Source organism: Pygoscelis adeliae, unplaced genomic scaffold (assembly GCF_000699105.1).
Source record: "Pygoscelis adeliae isolate BGI_AS28 unplaced genomic scaffold, ASM69910v1 Scaffold302, whole genome shotgun sequence".
NCBI lineage: Eukaryota > Metazoa > Chordata > Aves > Sphenisciformes > Spheniscidae > Pygoscelis > Pygoscelis adeliae.
In genome coordinates, this window is record NW_008824372.1 from 1877336 (window position 1) to 1896095 (window position 18760).

Sequence of the window (18760 nt, forward strand, 5' to 3'; positions counted from 1 at the left end):
TCTTCCCTTGAAAAGGGACAGAGCTAGCTTGAGTTTGGAGAGTTTCTTGCTCCTCCAACTTGAATAAAAACCCTAATAAACCTAATCCTAATAATATAATCTGCAAAAAAAATTTCAAAAGCAAATTCAGGACACCAATATCTTCTAATTAAAGTAAGTTTTATCACAAAGAGAAAAAATAATATCGATGCAAAAAAAAAAAAACCAACCCCAAAACCCCTGATAACAAGATACTCCTTTTTTTTGTATCTTGTTAAATTCGAAGTGGTAAACACCTTTGAATTAAAGTAAATAATTTACATTTCTGAGCAAGAGTTTCCCTTCGCTCAGCCTATCAGCAGTTTTAAATTAACCTTTCTGTGTCCTAGGAACATTTCTCCACCTTTGATGAAGAGACTGTCACTTCACATTTTTTTAATGTCCTTACCTTATCATTCCAGAAAATCTCAAGTGTCGTCTTTGAGTAAATCCTCATATCTCATAAACACTGTTGATCATGCTTTAGTTGTCTGCTGTCATTTTTTTGTTAACAAATGGAAGACAGCCTGTTTACATTTAGTTTCGGAGATTTTGTGGAAGTTCCATATAAAATACAGTGGTATTTCTGCTCATATTTCAGCGATGCCTCTTATGAGTGTATTAAAAATATTAAAATTTAAGCCAATTTCTTTTTGTCACTGTAAGAATATATTTCCTCTAATACTTCCTGCCATTTACTTCACTAATATTGCTAGTACACATCCCAGACAACTTATTACTCATAGATTCTCAGCTGAAGATAATTGAGTCTAAAGTTCTAAGGTGGAGTGTACAGGAAACACTTGATACATTGGAACTGTAAATAACATGGATATGTTGCTCCAAAGTTTTTTTTAAAACACATATTGTTTGTGATAAATCATTATGGAACAATCATTTTATCTGCAGCTTAACAGATCAGTCTCATCTCAAGACACTAGTCTAATTTAAAAAATTGCTGAAACATTAACATATTAATGCTTATTATTTAAAAAGTTATGGTTACTAAATTCCTTACCAGGGCTAAAGAGGACTATAGCTTTAAGGTATGCATATTCATATCCATCAATATCAAGTTTGGCCATGCTGTTACAGAACTCCTGAAGTTTCCAGATGTGTTCCATGACTTGCTTTATTCTGTCTCCTGAAAGTTTATCTACAAAAAGATAGTTTGCTGTTTCATGTGAGCTCAAGTATCTGATATATTAACCAATATCCTTTTATAAAACAAGTGAAGTGACATTTTAAAGTCTTCTGTGTCATTTGCTATCTTAAAACCACTTAACATATAAGGATGGCCTGAATGATTATGGAAGTGAAAATTTATAAAGCTGAGTGAGACACAGGGCTAGCAAACAGAATGTTATCTCTTTTGCATAATTTTGCCAGTACAGCATAATCAGCAATACCAATCTTTTTCCAGTGATGTACTGTTCTGAGCAGAGACTCTCAAATTGTGGTGAATTATTCCACAAATGGCTAGAGTGATTCTGGGAACAAACAGAAGCACAAAACAAATGCTATCATGCAATCCTAATTTTAAATTCGATCAGTATTGAGTTAGCTTTTCCAGAAGTGAATGCAAGAGCAGTAATGACAGTGCTACTTTTTCCTCTATCTGTACTTCTAGAAGCGAATTTTTCATTTACTGTCGTAAATAGTCTTTTTTCCTTCTGATGGCGTAAATTCACTCACATACACGTACACAGATTCTTCCATCATTTGAAACATCACGTTCCTTATGTTGGCTTCATATTCTTTCTTAATATGTTGATCTTGTATTATTTGTGGATAAGTTACAATTGAGTGATATTACCTGCTCAGCGAGGGAGGGAAAGATTTCTATTTTGGTAAATATACCTTCTCTCTGACTGCATATCTGCAGACTAGTCAAAGAATGAAAACCTTAGAGATTACAATAAGATAAATCTTTGAATATATAATTACTATTATCAAACTTCAGAGATAAGTCAATTCACAAGGGATAAAACTTTTTCTTGAGAAACACATTAGAATAATTTTATTCCAGTCATGATCTCTAATGCTAATATTTCATATCATTGTAACTTAAATATTTTACCTTTGTCTGTACAGCTAATAGTGTATATGATTGCTCAGACCCATGTGCCTTAAACTGAATCTTTGATTTAATTTATGATTATTTTACATATTTTCTGAAACTGCAATAAAAAGATTGAACAGAAGAAATATTTTTTGCACAATGTCTTGAAATAAGAATGAAAGCATAATCTACATTTCTGAAACACATGAATTGTGATATGAGTTTTTAGTTACTCACGATCGATCAAGATAGACATAATGTAATGTTTTTATTTGTATATTAAGTGGGAAATGGTGCAGAAATAGTCAGGGAAAGTGAATTGAATTCCAGAGTTTCCAAATAGCCTCATCACTAATATGCTTCCTAGATAAAGTTCTGGAAGTTCTTCACTTTGTTTTGAATTTTAAAGTTATAATACACAATATAATATGATAACTTTGCAGAATAGATAAATAAAACAAATCATCAACAAACCATAGTAAAACAAATCATCCTCTTTTCTTGGCCAGTCTCAGGTAACATGGTATGACTGGAAGTACAGGTTGTAGAACAAATTTATTTTTTTCTTTTTTAAGACATGGGAACAGAAGTGGAGCCAGCGTAAGGCTGTAATAGCCCCACCACTTACTCCTCCACAAATTCATTGCCTGGGGCGTAGATGGAATAGAGAGCTCTATTTATTCTGACAGAGATATAATTAAAAGCCTAACTCTGTGCAGAACATACAATGTGCACGTTTCCTTGTCGGTCTTTTAAACTCTCGCCTCTCTCTCTCTGCAGGAAAGGCACATTAGTTTGTTGTATTTTGAGGGCTGTCCAGGCTTTCTTAAATTACAAGAAAAAAAGAAAAAAACCCAACCCTATATTCATTATGAAAGCATACTATCCATTTAAGAATCAAATTTCTGCGTAGTTTACTTTATGATAATGAAGCTAATAAAGTAGAATAAAACAAATGTACTTTACTAGGACTGAAGGTTATTACACATTTTTTCCAGATTATCTACTTTTGTACATTTTATAGTTCTACAATCAACTCTTACTACCCTCAGTAAAAGCCTGTTTTCCAATTTTTGCCGTGTGCACAATAATGGCACCACAAAAATCATCAAACAAATTGGTACCAAATAGTATTCTGTAACTACTTTTAACTCACATTTAAATTTAAGTTAGCTTTCATGTAATGTGCTGTGTTTGCAGAGTTTAAAGCTGCTAGTATTGTTTTTTTCCTCCTATTAAAAATGGAATGTTATTCTCACGCTAATCAATCATATTGATTGGGAGCATCCTGAAAGAAAAGAATGAAAAAAAGGCATCCATAACTGATTATCATCCATTCTAGATATAGTCATCATTATCAACAGGCCAACACTGAATTAAAAAATAAAATTACATAAATCCTCGTAAGAGCGTCAAGAAAATAGGTTGTTTAATGCTTCAGAGGGTACTTCAAAATACATTAATCATTACTGCATTATAGGAGTATCCAAAACCATTATACTTGCAAGAATATTCTTGTTGTGATACTTTGCAGTGTAAAACTATAGCATTTGCCAAGAGGAGAAGGAAAGTTCTGGAAGGAAAAAATTCTGGTGTGGTTTGGAAGAAGACATCATTATTCTAAGAGGGGAAAAAAAAATTACATCTGGATGGGAGGAAAGCTCTGTGAGCACACCCAACTTTAGGATGTACTTGTCTTTCTCTATACTGCCAGTCAGATGTAGAAGACAGGAGAATACGTCCTCCAGCCTTATCTCCATTTCTTCTATGGACACTTCTATCCCACAGAGATCTCTGTGAGGTCAGTGCAACAAAAGTTGTAGATCACCAGAGGAAAGGTAATTATGCAAGAGAAGGCTTCTCCTTCCCCTGGATCCTGAGGAACAATTCTGCCACCGATTAGGAAACACCTCATGAGAAATGTTATACAAATGTCCCTGTAGTGTTGGCAGGACTGAACACGTATATCACACACTGAAAACATACCTTCCTGTATGCTGTTCTGGAGATGGTTGACAATAGCTGCTAGGATAGTAGACAGACTCATCACCTGTGCACACTGTGCCAGGCCTAAGGTAAACAGCTCGTTCCAGCAGGCACGCACAAGGCTTGTATTACAGTCCTGCCTATAAAAAACATAAAATCAAACAACTGTAGGTAGTTTTCCTATCAGGCTGGTATTACCCTATGTGTAATTATGTTAATTACAACAATTAATAATAAGGATTAATGTATTGCAAACCATTTTACTAAAAGGCATATATTAGGATATTACAAGTATTTCAAAAAGCAAAAAGAAGTGATAGGCCAGCTACAGGAAACCATTTCAGGTTATCTGTAAAATGGTGCTCACCAGTTCTTTACCAAGATATATTTCTACAAATTAAATGCTTCCTTTTGATTCGGCTTTAGCTTCTGTAACCGCAATAATATCAGATATTGTAGTTATCCCTTCCTCTGCCATCTTCTATTTTTTTCTTCAAAAAGGATAATATTGCATAGTCTTCATGTATTTTAAAGAATTCATTAAAAATTAAACAATATCACCATTTAAAAATTCAAAATAGCTGGGAAGTGTTCAGATCAGTGCTTAAATTCATTAGAAAGCAAACCGTTCAACAGAATAAGTCCATTTACCCCAGAGCTTGAAATGCAGGTATGGACCTAGCCCAGTGCATAGAGAGGAAAAGTAGTCGTGATGCTGACTCACAGATGTAGTGTACATTAAGGTACTCTGGCATTGGACTGGGCATTGTCAGCTGCAAAAAAAAAAGTACAGTACAATAGATACAGTTCAGACATAAAACAATTTTTATTATCAATGAAACAACCAGTGAAAACTTTCAAACTACTTTCATAGTCTGTCATAAGGAACTGTGTGACAAGAAATTATCAAAGGAAAACTGTACTAAATAACTCATTACTACTGTCTGGGAATGCAAAATGGGAATAGGAGACAAGAAAGTATGTGGGAGAGAGCTGAAATGCTTCCTTTTAAAATGTTTTCATATTCATTTAATAATAATTAAAAATTTCATTGCTCTGCGGAGTGTTGGCTAGCATCACAGTGCTATAAAAGATCTTTTAAAACTTTTTAAAAAGAAGCAAAATAAAATCTAAAATCTAACTATCTAAAATGGGAAAGTCATGTAATAGGAATCTACAATCACAAAACACCATTAATGGGAATAAGCAGGTTATGAAAAAAGTTTGACTACATTAAGTATTACTTACTTCAGTAATGATCTTTGTATTTCTTGAAACTATGATTTGATTACAGCAAGATGAACACCCTTACTGTTTCTTGCACGCTGTTTATCAACATGTGTGTTTTGTATTCAGTTGAAGCTGAAGCATCTCTAAAATGTAAGACCTTTTTCAGTGGTCTAACCATAAGCATCTAAGCAGGCACTGTAACCTCTCTTTATATGAAGGAGCCTTTTAGATGAAAGTTTTACACTGTCTAGAATTATAAATTAATTAAGCAAGACATCATACTATATGGATGATATGGAAAGTGATTATCAGCAGCACTGCAAAGTGAGATATATTTTAAAGCACCCTTCTGTCTATGAAAAGGTCTTACGAAATAACACCTGTACTCTTTAGATACAGCATGCAAGAGTGAAAATTGTATTAGAAGCTTTGTAATAGCAGATGTTATCCCAGATTATATTGCCAAAATTAAATATAAGAATAAAGAAAACATAGTAAACTAATTTTGGGTTATGTCTTAAGTGTTACTTTGTTTAGTAAGACAATTTAAAGAAGAACATACCTTAAACGTGACATGTGTATCTGTAAGTAGGGGTCCTTCCACTTCAATAATTGGTGTTGACTGATCTCTACTGATTACATGAATATTCCCTCCTCCTGTAGGATCCATCCCATCTGCCAAGTTATGAGCTGCTGTACCATCTGTGGTATTAAGTGCTTTAGCCAAAGTATCAAATGCCCTGGAAAAAAAAGTAATCAACAATGAAAGAGTACTTTCTTACACCTTAAAAAAATTCAGAGTAGTGGTCAAATTAAACGCTATAAAGCATTTCCACTTAGAGGTAACATATATAGGAACTGTTTATGCTAAGACACAAGGTCAGACTTTTAATTATGTTACAATGTGGCCCCTCTGTACTGTTCGGATATTAATAAAAGGAATAGATCTGCCCATATATCGCTGGTAGAAGATCTCCCCTGTAACAGGGGAACTTTTTACTACTGTAAATCCTGCTCTAATAGTTTTATGCTAGTATTTGTACTAGTAAAGGGGTCTCTTGTGCTTACCATTCACTATCCCCTCCTTTTCACCTTGGAATGTTTAACAGATTACGTGAGGATTATAGACCAGATGCACTCTGGAGAACACCCTGCAGTCCCTGTCCTTGATGTCCAATTTCTTACAACAGTGGAGAATAGTGTGATTCTATTCTAGACAACGTGCCTGAATTTCCTTTCCCTTTAGATGAGCTATGGCCAGACACTCCTGATCTCACAGTATAGACAGAGCCTTAGAAACCTTATGACAGCAACATAAGAGAGACTGGTCCCTGGACTCCTTTATACTCAAGCTGTAGCTGGGCCATTGCCGAAATAAGGCAGTGTAAATTCCCTTCTTATGATAACAGAGCTTAGATTTAAAGAAGAATTTTGTGCTCCAATTTCATACCAGCGGACAGTATTATGGTATAGTGCTGTTTTGCCAGTATTTTTGTCAAGAAGTTTTGGGGGGAGGTTTTTTGGATTTTTTTTCCTGCTTTAGAGTACAAGGTTGACATAAGTTGAAGTTGCAGCGTCAAGTATTTTTAAATATCAGTTCACTCACTTGAAGAGTTTAAATAAGACTTTAAGAGTCTGAAGTTAAGCTCCTCTTAAAAATCTTCTACTTGAGAAACAATGGACAGTTTTGAGGCCAAGTATTTTTCTTATTTCACTATATTGCCAATTTATGTTGTCCTTCACCCCACCTGCCCCCCCCAAAAAAAACCCAAACAAAAACCCCACCAAAACCCCCAACCATAAAAATCTCAAGCTCTGCTGGAAATTTTAAGATTCCATGTTCCTTTTTCCCATTTTTCTCATTAATAAAGACAACAAAGACTTCAAACTCTTTCTACACATTAAAAAAAAAAAGTTTGTTAATCTTAGTTTAACTACATTTTCCCTATGTTACTGGCAGGTACTATGGCAGCACAATCTCAAAAAGAAATCTGCAGTAATACAGCCCCTAAAGAACAGGGCTAAGGGCATGAGCACTGTGCAGGAGAAGCTTCCATATAACAAGCCTATCAAATAAAACAGTACCAAAGTGTTGCTATTCTCAGAGTCTCTTAAGGTCACAAACTAGTCATTTATTATTTTTCTGAGTATGAAATCTGGTCTAGTTTCAGAACACTACATTTGTAACACAGGACACAGTTCTTCACAAGAGGACAACAGCCAAACCTGGATTTCTAAAGAATTGTTTTTGTGTTTCAAAGCAGGGGGCAACCTCTACTGTGTTTGGTGTCACAATGCCAAATTACTTCAATAAGTAAGTGTAAATATACACCATACAGAATACAAATTGCTAAATAAGATGCAAATATAAATGCATACCGTGTAATCTCACTTGCGGATTGCTCTTCTTGTTGAACTTCAGAAGTATCTCCATTATTTAGTGACTCACTGAGATTAGCAAGGGATGTTACAACATTTGCTAGTGTTCCTAAAGCACCCTGGCTTGTTTCAGCCTAAAAAGGAAGAATCATATAAGTAGATCAAAATTATAGGTGATGTATCACACAAATTTTTCCCATTTTTGATCTTTGTGTTCTTTTTCCCTTAATGTAACTTTTCCTTCCTCCTGAACACCTACAGGAAAAACAATGGCTCACAATGATCATTAAATCCTCTTGTAATCATCAATCCTAGCCCCAGCTGACATACCATGTGGGGAACTACCTGTGGCTGACCTTTTGCAGAAATACGTCCATGAAAAGAAATCATGTTCCTGTTGATCAGCTTATTACCTCCATTCATACAGATCTTCAGACTTACCCCAACCTTATCTTCTCAAGAGCAAGAATTATTTGTGTCTATGTACATAGCTAAAATAATCTGAACAAATAAATATATATGTTCAAAACTTAACTGAAAGAATAATACCTTGGAGTCAGCAGCTAGGAGGACTGTACCATCATCCCTGATCAAAGGCTGCTGAATATTCACAAGCATTCCCGGATCAAGAAGACCTGCTGACCTGTTCAAAAGCATAAGGCATCTGACAGTCAATAGTATTTTACATTAATCAGAAGAATATGTAACAACTTATGTCAGAATAGAAGGGATTACCAATTTTTAAATTAACGATTTAATGAAGCTCAGAGTTTATTCATCAGGACTTAAGTCTTTCTGAAACAGTTTCCAAAAAGTAGCTTGAAAGACAGAAAGACTGGAATGTTTTCCTTTCCTGTGCAAAAGCAATGGCAACTTCCCAGACAGATATCCTCTCATTTCCTTTTTATGCTGGTTTATTCTGTCTTAAGGAAAGTTGTTGTCTTCTCATGCTCTCAGAAGTCACTTAATAGCTCTAGTGTTATGCATTAGACTTTGGAGGAAGGCATAACTGCGGATTCCAAGTTAGACATTGGACAGCACTGAAGAAAAAAAGTTATGTCAAGAAAATATATTTTACATTCCAAAATGTAGCCAGAAACAGTCATGTAATCAAGGTCTGCATAAAATCTCTGCTGCCTTTACTTCTGCTACTTTTTGACCAAACATTCTTTCCCTTTGCTGTATCTAATTTAGGGAGACAGTGGGAAGTCTTTGCAGTCAGCAAGGATAAGTTTATTTCTTACTTATTTAACACTCCAGTCTGCATAACCCAATACAAATGCATGCACGACAGGTTCAGGCTGCAGGGAATTTATAGTTTAAGGGGTCTGAGACTAACAACTAACATTGTAAACTACCACAGGCAGCAAATTATCATGTGTTACGCAAATCCGAATCCTACATAAATAATAGAAAGTCACACTTAATGACTATAATATTGTTTATAGGACTGTAAGGGATCTGTAGCACAAGGAAATCTCAAAGAAGCAAATGTATCTGTGAGCAGTACTTTTGAACAATCTGACTTTCAAACAAGAACACTGAAAAACAATTCTCCAAGAAATTTGCAGCCCAGTCTTCCTAACTGCGGAGTCACTTGTTCAACAAAGAATATATACTAAATAAATAAATAAAACCTGAATAATGAGATCCAGTATCTTTAGGTGGTTATTATCCATTCATAAACTAACCAGACCTACAGTTTTAAAAATGTGGTATTTAACCTAGAGTTCTTCTTTATTCTACTCAGAAAAAGACAAATCTTGCCTCTATTTATTATGATACGCATTTCCACACCCACTGCCTATGGAGACAGCTGAGAGCATGGGAACCATCTCAGAATATCTTCCATATAGTAAAAGGAAGCTGCTGTTGTTTTGCTGTTGTTGAAACCAGTCTCTTGGGATCTGAATCAGCAGTCACTGCAGTCTCTTTTACTACTGTCTTTAGGAGAAGGAAGACCAAGTCTGCCATTTGCAGATTTGATTTCAGAAAAGTGCCAACCTGAATGCATCATGGTGTAAGCCTACATGCTTTTTGTTTGAAAATCACATATGTGCCTTGCCTATGCTTTGACCTGGCTGGACAAGAGGCAGCTCTGAACTGAAAACCACCCAGCTGTACTCAGACATAAAAACCTTCATGAGAAGCAGAACAATCTAGGTTGGTCTTGGTAATGGAAACAGATGATTCATGAACTGGAGCTCTTTTCTGTCCAATTCTTTACAGCAGAGGGGAAAAAAGAATATGGGTGTGCCTCCAAAGTAATATGCACAAATAACCTTAAACAAGACCGTTAAACTGAGCTACTCACCGCGTCCCATCTTTATCTGCCACAAATGTTGGAGTTGCTATTAGAGGGCTTCGTAGATCTTTTCTGATATAGATTTTTTCAGTGGAAGCTGCACAGTTGGTCGGTTTTTCACGTTGCACATCAAAAGGCTTTCTTTCACTTTGAACCGCTACATAAAGATAGAAACATGCAGATTTGAAAGGAAGTAATTCAACTGAAAAATACAAAAAGAAAGTAAAATTCTCACAGTAGGATTTCAGTTTGCACAGTTATGATGGTGTATCAGCTCAGTGCAAAACTGGAAATTTAATATGAAGACTGAAGAAACACAGGCTCCAATTTTACTACACCTGTGATGATGTACATTTTTAACTAAGAAAGTCACAGGTTGATCATTTGCTTTAAGTTTTGCTGAACTGGAATCAAAGCTTGCTATTTCACTGGCATTTAATAAGATGGAACATTCTGCAAAATGTGTTTTCAAATTGTTTATTTATTTTTTACAGGTAAAGCTATACCTAAATGTTAGATGCCGTCATACTCTGGATGAGTCAAAACAGTGCAAACCCAGAAAAAGTCAAGATGGGCAAGTTACACGAGAGATGCATGTTAATTCCCTGGGAGACAAGTCTGCATGATATGCAATTCACTCACATCCATTCATTCCACCCAGTTAGGGAACAGTGTTCCAAAACTAACCTTTTCAAATTTAAAATATTTCTACTTGGTAACCAGAAGAACGTAAGCTCAGTCTCCAACGTGCCAAACAAGTGTGGTAAATCTTTTAATAAAAATAGTAAGACACAGTAACTTTGTAATTTTAAAGGAAGTGAAAAGTGCATCTTTATAATATTAAGATATTATTATTAAACAGATTACAGAAAGTTATCTGGAATCTAAGTCACTAAACTTTACAAACTCCTCTATAGCTTGGCATAACATTCGACTGCATCAATTTTTCACTTGAAAATGAGGAATAATAAAATGAATAAAGGACTATGAGGATAATATAAAGAATTTTTAAAAGTGTTGTACTAATATTAATTCTCACACACTTTGCAAATGTAAGCCATAATATAAATGGAGACAATATTTCTGTGCTATTCATTTTACCAATTAATCATATAGCAGTTATTGCTCTAGAAGAGTAACATTACTAACAAGCAAACAAAAAAATTCAACCCTCCTCTATAGCCCTTTTGAATGTAACAGTAAAATACATGGATACGTCTCTCTCTATCCCCATAACCAGCAAGAGTTACTTAGTTCCCGATTTTATTTTTGCTAATATTGTTACTGTCAGCAAAATTTAGCTTAAAAGTAGGTATATCCATTTTGTTGGCTTGGTGGATACATAAATATTAACCAGAAACCTGACCCAATGCCCAATAAAGTCAGTGAGCATATATCCTAATCATATTTGGATAAGAAAGGTTTAGCTTCTGGAAATGAAGCAGTTTCTCTTGTACAAATGTGTCCCCCTATACTCAGCACAGCGTGTGCAAAGCACAACAATCATCACTACAGGTCTGGAGTTCCAGAGTGCAAATACAAGAAAGATCTCCCTATTTACAGCTTAAAGTTCTGCCTCCCTTGAACTCAGTGGTTGGAACTTATCCTGCCTAGATCAGAGTGGAAAAAGAGAAGTTATTTGTTGCTTCACCTTAAATTCTCCATACATTTATCACAAAACAACCAGATAATAGGCTTCACGAAGTGCTGGACTGAAGGAGCAGAGGTGCTATAAATTGGAAACAAAATACATTGAAAGAGGTGTTTGGATGCTAGCACTGGAATTGTACGAAGCACTGTATACAAACATGAAAGTATATTGTTTAAAATATGACAGTTTATACAATGCCTTATAATACAACGCTCACAAACGACGAAATTAATATAAAAATTAAAAAAGAAAAAAAAAACATCAACTACTTTCTATCATTGAATGAAAAAGCAGCAAAAATAAACCAGAAGGAAAGCAGATTCTGAACATGGAACATTAGACTCGGATTTATGTCCATCCATGTTAAAATATTTTGTATTACAAACATACACTGTGTTTGTAACATGCATTCTAAGTGAGGCTCTAACTGGGCTCCTCAAAGACTACAGTAGTATGAGACATGATTCAAAACAAATCACTACTGCACCTCAGAATAAAATGGTGATGAAAGAAAGGTACGGTAGATGCTTTGGCTGCCGAAAGTTCTGTTTCCTTCAAGCAACATACACCAAAATGGAGAGAACACACTAAAAAGTGGTAGTCCACATATTTATTATTTGGTAGACACAGTATCACATTGGGTACTTAACACTCACATTCCATTTTCATGCCCATCTCTAGACATTTCTTAAGCCTACAAAACTGGCAGCGATTCCGATGGTGTTTATTGATGATACAGTCCTGGTTGCTACGACAACTGTAGGTCAAATTCTTCCTCACACTCCTTTTAAAGAAACCTTTGCATCCCTCACAACTGACAGCACCATAATGACGACCTAGGAAACATATATGTTGTTATCAGATGGAAATTACTTGTATTTTAGCATAAAAATATTTATCTTAAGCAAGTAAAACACTGTAAAAGTCACCCTTTAAATTTATTTTGTATTTTTACCATCATTTTGGACCACGAAAGCATTGTTAAAGTCTTACAGGATGTTTCTTGTTTACCTAGTGTCAGGGCTTTTTGGTGGGAGAGTGGAGAGAAGAGAGGAAGGCTAAGCCTATTTCTGAATGAGAGGCCTGTGAAGTGGTAGTTCCCACTCAGGACAAGTACAGATGCAATTGTATCCGCTATTACAGATTGTAGGATACATTAAAAGAATATACAGGTTAAAAGTTAAAGTAATTTCAAAATATAAGTAATTTTACAACAAAATTTGAAATGCAATCTTAATTTAAAATTCCTATACATATAAATTCTGGTATTGTTTTAATTACATAAACACTTAAAAAAATAAAAGAAAGCAAGACAGAGAGACAGAAAGGTGTCTTCTCTGTAGCGTGAAAGCACAGTCCACTTCCTTGGCTAATGTAGAAATTTTACCTCATAGACTCCTTGTTATTGCATGGATCTGAAACACTGAGGATTCACTTGATCTCTACTTGCCTTTTCTGTGATAGAAGATGACCGAAATCCACTGGGAAGTCTTAAGTTTGTTAGAGAGCACTAAGAAGTGTTTTCCTGGAGCAGGCAGACTTTTCTAGGTGACCTGTTTATTGCATGGTTGCCCATAGCTGTAGGGAACCGGACTAAATGCTTAATAGTCTCTTTCAGTTACCAGGAGCTATTCAATCATTATTTTCTCTTTCAGCACATGCTGATTTATTATACACTCCAGTTGAAGTACAAACTAATATTCTTCCAAGGAGAGCTTAACTATTCTGTGTGTATTAGATACAAAGTACAATGTTATCTATTTCCATTTTAGATTCAATTGCTTTTGCCACCAGCATGGCTAAAATCAGTTGAAATACATGAAACCTCCTCCCTTCATCCCAGCCATCCTTTCAATCAAGTTTATTGAATACTACTTTCTATGCTTCCTTACCTGATGCTTTATCACCACAGACTACGCAATATTCTACTACCTGGGGCCGCTGAACATCAGCTTTTCCCAGCAAACGTTCCACCGAAGCAGAGTCTGTCACTATCTAAAACAAAATTCCAGAACAAAAAGAGGTAATTAGCCAATATTTTCTTCTGACATGAAAGTAAGGAGTTTTGCCTACAGAACAAGCTTGGTGTATCAACTGGGAAGAGGTGGCTGAATTTGTGAATAAGTATGATATGTGGAATGAAATTAAGTAGTATAAAATGCAAATTAATGAGAGGTTTTTTACTGTCAATAGTGAGACTATTGAAACAGTCATAGCAAAACAAATTCCAAATAAAACTCCTAGCTTTGTTCAGTACAAATAAGTTTCCTCACTTGTGCAGTCAACAGTATTCTTCCCTTCTTGCAATTACTCTCAAATAGCTGCTATATTTTAGCCAAAGATGGCTGTATTTCAGGTGCTGTTCCCATCTATCCCTCCTCTAGCTATTAGGGGTATATGGTTCAGAGGGGATAGCCTGAAGCTGAGATCCATTATAGAAATAGTTTAGCTTCCAAAGGCCTTGGATTCCAAAACCTCTGTTCAGAACATTCCACTTAACACAGAAAAATTAAAAAAACCCCACCCCTCTGTAACATCAGATAACCCATTTAGCATAGTAAAATAAATTTTAAAAGACTGAAAATATTATTTTTCAAATATTTATGTAAGAATGATACTTCTCCCTGTAAAATACTCTCTGTTGTAACAGTAGCAATAGGGACCAGGCGCCTTGGTATTTTTTGGGTTTTTTTAAGAATGCTAGGAAGAAATCTCAAATTTCACTAGAGAGAGATAATTGTTTGTATAATTTGTTCTGCAAAGCTCCCATTGGTCTGTATTATGCTCAAGACCCACAAACAACTGTAACAGAGGACAGCTTCTGCTCCAAAGAGCTTTTACTGCAATGTCTTGATACTGCATTGTGAACATAAGTTTGCTCAGGTGAGTTGTATCTCTGTATATCTGTGAATCTTGAACAGACCATCCGAAACCCTGGCACTCCTCACAAGCACCATCTTAAGTATTCGCTTATATCTTTGGAATTTTAATGAGAACACACAACAAGGGGTGATAAGTGCAATGGAATGCATGAGGAACGTGAAGACAGGAGGATTTATGATTGAATAACGAAGGCTACAATTAGTATGGTCATTAGATCTTTAGAAAACAATTGCAATTTGTCTTAAAGCAATTATAGACTTAAATAATCTAAAAATCAAAGATTGAAAAACAAATATCTATGGTCTATCTCAATTACTATATTTACCTGAATTCTGCCTGGCACAATGTTGTCTGTGGTGGTAAAGATAAGCTGTTTGGCATTAGATGTCTCAGGTGCTGCCAATATCACCTTTCCTGCACCAGTTCCATCTGGACTGGCTAAAATAAACTGTTGCTTTGGAGACACAGCTGAGTCCACCGCTGTCACTATTTGGATTTTTTGACCTGTTTGCTGATCTGTCACAATCTGTAAAACACATTGAAGAATTTTATGAGCCACAGTAAACTTCATGTTTTAAAACCTTTCATTCTGCCTCAGAATTCTATGAAACTCTCTGATAATTGTCCTTGTTATTTATTATTTTGCTATTTGTACATTTATTACACTGGTGCAAAGTTACTGCACTTACCTACCTAAGTGCGAAACAATAAAATCAAACCAAATATATGTATAAAATATATATGTATCTGCATACCTATCACATAGATGGAAAATACTAGACAGAGTTGTGACAAGCGCGAGTCTGACATTGTTAATAATGAAGAGATATGGGGAGATCTTGTAATCACATTTAACTGTTCAAAAGGAGTTAGATACAGTGGATCCCAGACAGAGTAAGAACAAAATGTAACGTTAAGGACTGCAGCTGATGAATGGCATGTATATATGAAGGGTATACTCTGCCTAGTGAGACAGCATCACAGAAATATCATAGAATCATAGAATATCTTGAGTTGGAAGGAACCCATAAGGATCATCAAGTCCAACTCCCTGCTCCTTGCAGGACTACCTAACACTAAACCATATGACTAAAAGTGTCGTCCAGACACTCCCTGAACTCTGATGGGCTTGGTGCCATGACCACTTCCCTGGCGAGCTTGTTCCAGTGACCGACCACCCTCTCAGTGGAGAACCTTTTCCTAATGTCCAACCTGAACTTCCCCTGATGCAGCTTCATTCCATTTCCTTGTGTCCTGTTGCTGGTCACCAGAGAGAGATCAGCACCTCCCCCTCTGCTGCCCCCCTTGAGGAAGTTGTAGACTGCGATAAGGTTCCCCCTCAGCCTTCTCTTCTCCAAGCTGAACAAACCAAGTGACCTCAGCCGCTCCTTTTGAGTCTTGCCCTCGAGACCCTTCATCATCTTGGTCACCCTCCACCAGACACAGTCTCATAGTTTGATGTCCTTCTTGTATCAAGGCACCCAAAACTGCACACACTACTTGAGGTGGGGCCGCACCAGTGCAGTGTAGAGTGGGACAATCACTTCCCTCAACCAGCTAGTGATGCTGTGCTTGATGCACCCCAGCACATGGTTGGCTCTTTTGGCTGCCAGGGCACACTGTTGACTCATATTCAACTTGCCATCAACCCAAACCCCCAGATGTCTTTCCATGGGGCTGCTCCCCAGCCTCTCCTCACCCTATTTGTATGTATAACCAGGATTACCCTATCCCAGGTGCAGAATCCAGCACTTGCTCTTATTAAATTTCACATGGTTGGCGATTGCCCAGCTTCTCTAGTCTATCCAGATTTCTCTGTAAGACATCTCTACCCTCAAGGGAGTCCAGAGCTCCTCCTAATTTAGTATCATCAGCAAACTTACTTCATGTACATTCAACTCCTACCTCCAGATCATTTATAAAAACATGAAATAAAAAATTACTCCAGCTGACAAAAAAAGCATAGTGGTACATTCTTGAGTTTTGTATTCATTTTGTATACACCTGACTATGAAAGCTATTTTGATATAATTCATTTATGTATTTGGCTTAATGTCAGAGTTAAAACTACTACTGAAAATAAAATGCAAATTTACACACACTGATACTCCTATTAAATTGACTGTATTAGGTGTCACAATAACAGGTATTTATTGTATTAATTTTGATTACCTAGACTTTTTATCTAGTTGTCATGTCCTTTTTGTGTAACATGTCTTACAGAAAGTAAGACATATGCTAATAGTTTTACTAAGCTAGAATGCCTTAAAAAGGCATTAGAACTACCCAAAGCAGGAGTTGAATTACAGAGCTGATGATTTTTCTAGATTACAGAAACTCTTCAGTTACAGTTTGTGATTAAAAACCTAAAGAAACCTACACAAAGGAAATGGTACTCAAAGCTGGGGATGAAGCCAGCCTACTATTGAATTTTGGACAAGACAGAGCTTTTCAGGGACTCTTTAGATTCTTATATTTACAGAATAGAATAAGCCATTTTAGGTCTCATATGCATAAACGTTTCAGTGCATAAGTGTATGGACTCTACAAACATAAAGCTCCAAAGAAGCTCAAAGGTTAAAAGACAATCATTACCCTTCAGTCCCATTGTTGTAAAACTGTTAAGTTGTTAAGCTCCCCACAGTTTTCCCTGCTGAGATTTTTTCAGCCTCCATCATTTTCATATAGATGTTAACTAACAGGACAATTCACAGTGTATTCTCCTTCATCATGGAGTTGTAGTTTTTTTTCAGAAATAGCAGTGATATAAGGAGGTAGATTATTTTGCTTCATCGTGTATTCTCCATCATGGAGTTGTAGGGTTTTTTCAGAAATAGCAGTGATATAAGGAGGTAGATTGTTTTGCAGAATTGAACAAAAGTTACAGTGTAAGTACCTACCTTATGAATGCTAAATATTCAGTATGCTTCAGTTATGCATGTTGTGAGAATATCTACCTTGCAATGAAATATTGATACATGTTGATATGGTTACTCTACCAGGCAAAATAGAGATTGTGTTACCAGACAACTGTATCAAAAATAGAAACCTTCCCTCGTAACAGAATCTTGAGAATCAGCATGTGAAACAATAAGGCTGCCTGATTCCACCTTCTGTTGATAACTTCAAGGAATAACATCTTAGATAAAATACATAGCTAAATGTTGTTGATAACTGAAGAACATCTCCTTGGTGCTGTCTATAAAGAAAAATCATAGAGACTTCTTTGTAATTTTTCATGGATCAGATATAAGCACTGATGGTAATATATAACGAGACAAAAAAATTAGGCTGGATAAGAAGTGAATGATATTCAATTATGAACTTCACAAGAAGTTCATAAGAAAAACTAATGATGTACATCATTATACATGCTGCAATTTGAATCTTTGAAAATAACATTACAGAAAAAATTGTATCATGTACAGGAAGTAGAACGACAATGTCAATTGTCCATCTTCGGTGTTCTGTTGACAATGTCTGCCCATTTGCTATGGCTAGAGCTCAGGAGACTTGTATACATAGGCTAAATTTAACCTCTGCAAATATTCCTCACTGACTACATCATCAATACAATTATTATATACAGCCAACTAGTCATCACCAAATACATGCTGAGGGAGAAAGAGAGTTTTAGTTGGCACTAAAAATGATCTGTTCTCACAAAATTTAAAGGAAGTCTTCCATAGACTTTAGCGTGCTTTTGTATAAACCTAAGTGGGAGGAGGAGAAGAAAAAGAAGATGCAATAGTTCGTTACTTAATCAATAGACTTTTACCTGAATGCGTTGTGGTGAAGCTACAGAGGAGTCTGTGGAAATTATCTGGATACGTTGGGAAGGGCTGGTCATCACTGGAGATTCAGATAGTGAAGTCTGAACAGTCTGCACCTGTAAGTAACATACAGAATTTTAATTTACCATTACAGTACTGAACACTTTTAAAAATATGTATGTTTATTAGAGATCAGATAGCCCTATAGCATGGAATCTAAATTTAGTGGAAAGGTTACAGTCATTAAACCAACTTGGATTTGTTTTCAATGAATTTTCAGAATATTGGCTTTTTTGGGGAACAGAATGAATCTGATACGATGACCAAAGCCACAAAACCAAACCACCCCCCCCCCACATAAATCACTGAATAATTACTATGTGATCCTTCAGCTTACTGAAATGCAGAAATACTTTTTTCAACTTTCGATTATATATTTGCCTCATTTCTTGCTTCTGTAAAAACAAAATAGA

General features: G+C 35.8%; 1 protein-coding gene across 1 annotated transcript in view; it reads right to left on the reverse strand.

Annotated features, from left to right (window-relative positions):
* Window positions 1-18760, reverse strand: part of NR2C2 (nuclear receptor subfamily 2, group C, member 2) — a 36612-nt gene that overhangs the window by 5249 nt on the left and 12603 nt on the right. Inside the window, exons 2-12 of the mRNA XM_009320107.1 lie at window positions 18293-18403; window positions 14840-15040; window positions 13524-13626; window positions 12288-12467; window positions 9990-10137; window positions 8225-8318; window positions 7676-7809; window positions 5859-6036; window positions 4718-4839; window positions 4067-4206; window positions 1037-1174 (exon numbers count right to left, since the gene is read on the reverse strand). Coding sequence (XP_009318382.1) covers window positions 1037-1174; window positions 4067-4206; window positions 4718-4839; window positions 5859-6036; window positions 7676-7809; window positions 8225-8318; window positions 9990-10137; window positions 12288-12467; window positions 13524-13626; window positions 14840-15040; window positions 18293-18403 — 1549 coding nt within the window. The remainder of the gene's footprint in view (window positions 1-1036; window positions 1175-4066; window positions 4207-4717; window positions 4840-5858; window positions 6037-7675; window positions 7810-8224; window positions 8319-9989; window positions 10138-12287; window positions 12468-13523; window positions 13627-14839; window positions 15041-18292; window positions 18404-18760) is intronic.